Genomic DNA, 8,484 nt, shown 5'->3' with positions numbered 1-8,484 from the left:
GAACACGGTAATGAACCTTCCGGTTCCATAAAATGCTGGAAAATCCTGGAGTAGCTGCAGAATTGGCGGCTCCTCCAGAAGGGCTCAGTTCCAGGAGTGAGTAAGTAAGTATTAATTTATTTAATTGTATTTGTAATTGTTTCAGTTGTACTTGTAGTCGTATTTGAATTGTATTCGTTTTATGTAGTGTGTCCATTATTGTTTCTGTAGTTTTGTGTTAAGTGTTTTGTTTGAGTGTGGTGTGTTATTTTGTGTGATGCGTGTTAGTTGTGTGTTGTCTTTTATTGTAGTTATCACTGCCACCGGGTATAAATCTATTTGCAGTTAAAATAAAATAAAAAATAATTCCGTTGTTTCTAAAATTTTGTGTGGTTGTGTTGTGTGTGAGGTCTGCATTCAGTAGGATATGGTACCGTGTGACTTCCCCCGGTGGGTGGATTTAAATCTTATTCCCTCGGTGTAAAGTAAAAAAGTAAAGCTATCCCTGTAACAGACCGTGAAGGCCCATAGGGTTGTGAGATGTTGAGGGTCCCACATTTTCTAGACAATCGGCTCACAGATGGTGGTAAGCTTGTCAGCCTTACGCGCCGGCCGCGCTTTACTCCCCAGGAAGATTACTTATGCTCATTTCTGTTACAGGCTGAGTAAATCCCAGGGCCTAGTGCGGCTGTAAGGATTAGGTCTCGAATACAATTTAATATCAATGAAGGGTAAGATAAATTTATTACATGGTGAGAATAAGGCATGAAATTCTTCAAAAGAGCGATACTTCGCCTGGCCTACAACACGGATGTCGTTACCATGGTGATATTGGACGCGCTGATGCTGAGCAGACCAAGCCGAAATTGTAGCAAGACGATAAGATACGTCACCATCGTGCAGGTAAACTGGGAAGAAATAAAACAAACAGTATTACTACCATAAAGGTTCATTATTTGATCTACATTTATTTTAATTTCGTCTCTAAAAAAGAAAACAAAAATTGTACGAAGACTTCGGTGTTCTGGGATGTGACAACATGTCTGGTAGAAGATCACTAACGTCTCAGATGAACTCTATTTCAGGAGGGAGCTTCAAATAAATAACAAAATTATTTCGAAAGTGGTTCTTCCGAAACGTCGACGAAGCTCTAAGCTGCTTCAGGTCCCAAAAGACAGTAATGTTCAGAGTTACTGCTGTGAGAATGTCAAACATAAATTACTCACGATTATTTTGCAGGTTCTGTGGATCTTACCCTTAACAAGAAACTCCTGTCAATTCTGACGTAACCACCGAGGTTGATTTCAGAAGAACTTATCGTCGTGGCTCGGATAAATATCTTGAGCTATGGAAGAAACGGAGCTGAATTTCAACCGCCATATTAAATGCAGACTGAATGATTCAGGGCAATGGACTCTTTATCTCTTACCTCACGTCTTACTTGTTTGTCTGCAGAAGTCAGATGCAACAATCTCTCTCTGAATTCCGGACCTACCTGTAATGCAGAACTTCAACTTGTGACCTCTCCTGCACACATGCACATAATTAACGAAATATTAAGGACTACACCGAGTTCCCAAATTAGTTATTTGCAATTTTGTTTTCGCTAAAATTATTGGCACAAATTTATCGCTTCCTTTAACATATTTCAAATTCATTCTTCATTAATTATCTACAATTGAAACTATAATTTGAAATTTTACATAAACCACAAACAAGTTATTTTTCCTCTTTGGCGCTACAGCCCCAATTTTGGCCTTGGCCTACCTCCATGAAACTCCGTTTCACTTCGGTTTACTACATCTGAGACATTCGGTAGGACGCCTTGGGCGGGTGATCAGCTCGTCGCAAGGCCTCTATCTGTACACAAACACAGCAAAATGATACACACACAAACACTGAACATCCATGCCTTGCGTGGGATTCGAACCCACGATCCCGGCTTCCGAGCGAGCGAAGACAGTACATGCCTTAGACTGCTCGGCTACCGTGACCGGCCAAGTAAGTTATTAGCTGTCATAATCAAATTATCACATTACTCAACACCACTGAATCCCTGCAGAAGGAACGAAAAAGTTAAATGATCTTTGAATAAATCTCTCTCATTCATTTCAGGTCAACGAATGCCATGATGGTAGCATGACACAAGCCAAGATCGTATCCTTCCAGATTTTTACCTACGAACATTCATTACCATTTCATAATCTCATTAGACACTATCATAAAAGTGCCAAGTGTCGGAAATTTTGATTCTATATATTTTTTTTTGTTTCACTTCATATTGTATAGACTGGTATTTATCTGACGTATGAGGGTTGTTCAAATGAAACGCGTTCTCCTGTTGAGCCTTGTTCGGTGTTGCAAAGTCTCCAGCAGCTGCCCAAGGAACCCTTTGTGTGGAGGACCTATCAGTTGCTACGTCAAGGCCCATGGGTGCTATCTTCAACAGCTTCCATTCCTTCGCCCCGAAGAATAACAGAACGGATTTCAATTGAATGACCCCCCATACTCAGTGAAGAATCATGTGGAGGTGGTTTTATGCTACATATGAATTTTATATATTATTTACTAAAGAAAGAAGAACAGGTCTGACAGCCTAACATGGCAGCTGGTCACTACGGGGACGGAAGCTGACACTTCTGGATCAAATACGCAAAAAGTCGGCTGAGAGACTGACCTCGCTGGCGGCATGGTGAGCCACGTTACAGATGACGTAAGTTATTCCTCCGATGACGCAAACAGCCATGGCCAGCCCCATGTGACGCATGTACAGACCATCATGCACATTGGACAGTGTGCCGTACAGACTGAACGTGACGACAGAGAAAGACAGGACGCACATGTGTCCGTAAGTGTAGCACATGAAGAGACCTGTCTCACGAGACAGTCTGTTCAGACTAACCCACAGGTCTCTGTATTGGCGTACCAACTTCGCCGACCTCTCTTGCGCGAAACTGAAAGTACCCTGGATAGAAAGAAATCATCACTCGATTGTAGCGTCTACGGGGCTGTGAGAATTGCCAAGCATGGGTGATGTCGCACAAGTGTGACAGAGAGCGAAATTATTGTCTAAAGACACATAACAAACTCCGTGGCCTGAGTCCGCAAGCGAACTATACCGACCGAGCGACCGCCGCTTGTCGGCGAAGTTAGTGCCAACTTTAGCGGATAGAGGGTGTCGCGTGGTCAGCGCAACGAATCCCCACGGCCGTTAACTTCTGTTTTCTAGAACGGAGCCGCTATTTCCTTGAAATAGCTCCTCAATTATCCTAACGAGGCTGAGTGGACCCCGTTCTAGACTCACTACTTCTCAGAAAATCTGGTAGTGCCGGGAATCAAACCCGGACCTTTGGATCTGTAGCCAGGAACTCTGACCACTAGATCACAGAGACGGTCACTGAACCACTTTTTAAATTATTTGGGAATTATTAATTAAATTAAATTAAATTATTTTGGGAATGAGGAATCGGACGTTCCACACGTCAAGTCGGGAAAAAAAGAACACACACACACACACACACAAGGCGTTAAGTCCAATTCACAATGCGGTATCAGAAAAAAAACTTACTTTCTGAAACACGTGACAGTTGAAGAAATTCTCTGAAATGTTGTATATGGCGCCGCGCAACGAGGAACAGACGAACCACCACCAGACCACATGCAGCAATATGACAGTGAAGATGTACCAATAAAATCCAAGTTCCCAATACTTCTCTTCAGCAGAAGACAGCAAGTATTCGCTCACAGCGAAGAGCAATGCCAGTACAGGAATCAGAACCACGGACCACTTGGCCCGTCGGTTCTGCCCCAGGTACAGCTGTTTCTCAGTAGCACACAGGAACTGCTTCTGAAGTGGAGAGAGACAGCGGTTGTCAGAACCGGTCATACAGTCACCAACAAGTAAAACAGTAAGGGTAAAAGGTGGTTCGATCCCGGGTCTGGTCAAGTGGGATTTGTGGTGGACAAAGTGGCGCTCGGCTAGGTTTTCTCCGAGTACTTCGGTTTCCCCTGCCAATCTTCATTCCTCCAATTGCTCCACAATCACCCTCACCTATCATCTGGGGCTGGTACAATAGGCCAGAAGTGGCCGCAGTACAAGGGACTTAGTCCCACCCCACTAGTAATAAAAAAAACAGGATAAAAGGTAAAGCTATCCCTGTAACAGGCCTACAGGGTATAGACAATCGGCTCACAGATGGCGGTGAGGCTGTCAGCCTTACGCGCCGGTCGCACTTTACCCCCACGAAGATTCCTGGTACTCATTTCTGTTAGAGTCTGAGTCGACCCCAGGGCCATAGTGCGGATGGAAGGATTAGGTAAACTCAGAAATTAAATGAGCTCATCGGGAATCGAACCCGTGATCTACCGGCTTGTAGCGTACTGAGTGCTCTCTTAACTAAAATATTACATAAATTTACGCGACCTGCCATCTGTGCCAATCAGCGGAGCGTACAATTATTAATATTTTTGCAGATACTTACTAGGCTGTACGGTGACAGCAGGAACCTAAATAGCTCTACAGCCTCTCTACACCTGCAGTAAGTTATAGAATGTTCCTGTACAGTCACGAAAAGTGCAGTTCTGCTCACTGTTGCAGGTCCCTGTCAGGCTGTACAGTGACAGCAGGAACCTAAATAGCTCTACAGCCTCTCTACACCTGCAGTAAGTTATAGAATGTTCCTGTACAGTCACGAAAAGTGCAGTTCTGCTCACTGTTGCAGGTCCCTGTCAGGCTGTACAGTGACAGCAGGAACCTAAATAGCTCTACAGCCTCTCTACACCTGCAGTAAGTTATAGAATGTTCCTGTACAGTCACGAAAAGTGCAGTTCTGCTCACTGTTGCAGGTCCCTGTCAGGCTGTACAGTGACAGCAGGAACCTAAATAGCTCTACAGCCTCTCTACACCTGCAGTAAGTTATAGAATGTTCCTGTACAGTCACGAAAAGTGCAGTTCTGCTCACTGTTGCAGGTCCCTGTCAGGCTGTACAGTGACAGCAGGAACCTAAATAGCTCTACAGCCTCTCTACACCTGCAGTAAGTTATAGAATGTTCCTGTACAGTCACGAAAAGTGCAGTTCTGCTCACTGTTGCAGGTCCCTGTCAGGCTGTACAGTGACAGCAGGAACCTAAATAGCTCTACAGCCTCTCTACACCTGCAGTAAGTTATAGAATGTTCCTGTACAGTCACGAAAAGTGCAGTTCTGCTCACTGTTGCAGGTCCCTGTCAGGCTGTACAGTGACAGCAGGAACCTAAATAGCTCTACAGCCTCTCTACACCTGCAGTAAGTTATAGAATGTTCCTGTACAGTCACGAAAAGTGCAGTTCTGCTCACTGTTGCAGGTCCCTGTCAGGCTGTACAGTGACAGCAGGAACCTAAATAGCTCTACAGCCTCTCTACACCTGCAGTAAGTTATAGAATGTTCCTGTACAGTCACGAAAAGTGCAGTTCTGCTCACTGTTGCAGGTCCCTGTCAGGCTGTACAGTGACAGCAGGAACCTAAATAGCTCTACAGCCTCTCTACACCTGCAGTAAGTTATAGAATGTTCCTGTACAGTCACGAAAAGTGCAGTTCTGCTCACTGTTGCAGGTCCCTGTCAGGCTGTACAGTGACAGCAGGAACCTAAATAGCTCTACAGCCTCTCTACACCTGCAGTAAGTTATAGAATGTTCCTGTACAGTCACGAAAAGTGCAGTTCTGCTCACTGTTGCAGGTCCCTGTCAGGCTGTACAGTGACAGCAGGAACCTAAATAGCTCTACAGCCTCTCTACACCTGCAGTAAGTTATAGAATGTTCCTGTACAGTCACGAAAAGTGCAGTTCTGCTCACTGTTGCAGGTCCCTGTCAGGCTGTACAGTGACAGCAGGAACCTAAATAGCTCTACAGCCTCTCTACACCTGCAGTAAGTTATAGAATGTTCCTGTACAGTCACGAAAAGTGCAGTTCTGCTCACTGTTGCAGGTCCCTGTCAGGCTGTACAGTGACAGCAGGAACCTAAATAGCTCTACAGCCTCTCTACACCTGCAGTAAGTTATAGAATGTTCCTGTACAGTCACGAAAAGTGCAGTTCTGCTCACTGTTGCAGGTCCCTGTCAGGCTGTACAGTGACAGCAGGAACCTAAATAGCTCTACAGCCTCTCTACACCTGCAGTAAGTTATAGAATGTTCCTGTACAGTCACGAAAAGTGCAGTTCTGCTCACTGTTGCAGGTCCCTGTCAGGCTGTACAGTGACAGCAGGAACCTAAATAGCTCTACAGCCTCTCTACACCTGCAGTAAGTTATAGAATGTTCCTGTACAGTCACGAAAAGTGCAGTTCTGCTCACTGTTGCAGGTCCCTGTCAGGCTGTACAGTGACAGCAGGAACCTAAATAGCTCTACAGCCTCTCTACACCTGCAGTAAGTTATAGAATGTTCCTGTACAGTCACGAAAAGTGCAGTTCTGCTCACTGTTGCAGGTCCCTGTCAGGCTGTACAGTGACAGCAGGAACCTAAATAGCTCTACAGCCTCTCTACACCTGCAGTAAGTTATAGAATGTTCCTGTACAGTCACGAAAAGTGCAGTTCTGCTCACTGTTGCAGGTCCCTGTCAGGCTGTACAGTGACAGCAGGAACCTAAATAGCTCTACAGCCTCTCTACACCTGCAGTAAGTTATAGAATGTTCCTGTACAGTCACGGAAAGTGCATTTCTGCACACTGTTGGAGGCCCCTGTCAGGCTGTACGGTGACAGCAGGAACCTAAATAGCTTTACAGCCTCTCTACACCTACAGTAAGCTATAGAATGTTCCTGTACAGTCACTAAAAGTTCAGTTCTGCACACTGTACAGGACGAGCTTTTAGATCTGGCTTTTGGGTGAAGCATGAAAAAAAGCAAGAAGGACGGAAAGAAGTAGCGGGATAGTGGTTACAACTGCAATGTCAGAAGTATGATGACGCAATGCAACTAAAAGCCCTAACAAACCCATACATACCTTGTAGTCCCTATCTCACTTAATGGACTAGACCAACACGGACTGTAGAATTGTGATAATGACGAGCTGGAATAACAGCAAGTACAAGTTACCAAGAAATTATTCTGTATATCGATAAGTTAAATACGTATCGATACCGATTTCTTATTTTTTCTCGATATTTCGTATGAAATAATTTTATTGATACCACCTGGTGTCATTAAACAGTGTTTCAGTCTCACCTGAAATTGAGACCAGCGCGCAAAGTAGCCCCCAACTTTAGTGACTTCCTTCCAGTGGCAAGGTATGAGGTAGAAGTGGGGAATCACATACAGAAAATGTATCACCGAATATATGAGGTCATCAAAACTAGCTTCGGAGTATCTGATGAATTCTATTCTCTCTCTGGACACGTGATAGGCGTACACACTCACAGCCACGTAGAACACGGCGGAGTATACGAGGGAAAGTTTGCATCTCTGGAAGGTGGATTCACCTGAAAAATTGCAATATATGAATCTATCACATGACATATATATATATATATATATATATATATAAACAACAATGAAAACACTTCGTGGCTTGTAGTCTGCAAGCGAATTATACCGACCGAGCGACATGCTTCCACATGTTTCTTCACTGCGTATGGGGGTCATTCAATTGAAACCCGTTCTGCTATTCTTCGGAGCGAAGGAATGGAAGCTGCTGAAGATAACCCTCATGGGCCTTGACGTACCAACTGATGGGTCCTCCTGGGTAGCTGCTGGAGACTTTGCAACACCGAACAAGGCTCAACAGGAGAATGTGTTTCATTTGAACAACCCTCATACATCAGATAAATACCAGTCTATATAATATGAAGTGAAACAAAACTCTGACCATTAGACCACAGAGTCTGCAATATGATATTAATTCTATATTTATAAAAGTTAAAAAGAAAAGGTAAAGTTATCCGTGTAACAGGCCGTGGAGGCCCATAGAGTTGTGAGACTTCGAGGGTCCTACATTTTGTAGATAACTGGCCCAAAGATGGCTGTAAGGTTGTCAGCCTTACGCTCTGGCCGTCCTTTACCCCTAGGAAGATTCCTGGTACTCATTTCTGTTAGAGGCTGAGTCGACCCCAATGCCGTAGTGCGGCAGGAAGGATTAAGTCAATTGAAGAACTTCAATGGCCGCATCGGGAATCGAACCCGCGACCTTCCGTCTTCTAGTATAGTATATATACAGGGTGTCCCAGGAGGAATGGACCAAACTTCAGGAGGGTGTTCCTTATGTTAAAGTATGCCGATATAACCCAAAACACCTATGTCCAAAGTTGAACGGTTACGGAGATAATGGCCCGAGAAAAGTGTGGTCTTCTGGCGGGTCCATGCACTATACCTGTCAGCTGAGACTCTTTATCTGTTTGTCCTTGAGTTCTGTGAGTCACACTAGCCGTAAGCTCATGAGCTACCTACAGAATACATTGCGGCGGGGTCGTGATTAGTTGTGTGATGAGTTGCTGAAATGCCTCTTGTGTTTTCACACGTTGAATGTTGTGATATGCATTTT

The 8,484-nt window shown here is 44.5% G+C and overlaps 1 protein-coding gene across 3 annotated transcripts in view; it reads right to left on the bottom strand.

Moving 5' to 3' along the window:
• Positions 1–704: 704 nt before the first annotated feature.
• LOC111869601 (gustatory and odorant receptor 22) overlaps positions 705–8,484 on the bottom strand; it is an 11,146-nt gene continuing 3,366 nt past the window's right edge. The window contains exons 3-8 of one of the 3 annotated variants that reach the window (XM_023861244.2): positions 7,173–7,426; positions 3,548–3,826; positions 2,657–2,944; positions 1,409–1,474; positions 1,235–1,324; positions 705–887 (exon numbers count right to left, since the gene is read on the bottom strand). In XM_023861244.2, the coding sequence (XP_023717012.1) occupies positions 780–887; positions 1,235–1,324; positions 1,409–1,474; positions 2,657–2,944; positions 3,548–3,826; positions 7,173–7,426 (1,085 nt within the window). In that variant the 3' untranslated portion in view covers positions 705–779. The remainder of the gene's footprint in view (positions 888–1,234; positions 1,325–1,408; positions 1,475–2,656; positions 2,945–3,547; positions 3,827–7,172; positions 7,427–8,484) is intronic. The other 2 variants (XM_023861246.1, XM_023861245.1) reach the window with 2 other exon arrangements.

This window comes from Cryptotermes secundus, unplaced genomic scaffold (genome assembly GCF_002891405.2).
Source record: "Cryptotermes secundus unplaced genomic scaffold, Csec_1.0 scaffold512, whole genome shotgun sequence".
In the NCBI taxonomy this organism is placed as follows: domain Eukaryota; kingdom Metazoa; phylum Arthropoda; class Insecta; order Blattodea; family Kalotermitidae; genus Cryptotermes; species Cryptotermes secundus.
The sequence above is the reverse complement of the archived record's forward strand: the minus strand, read 5'-3'. Positions and strand labels throughout refer to the sequence as shown.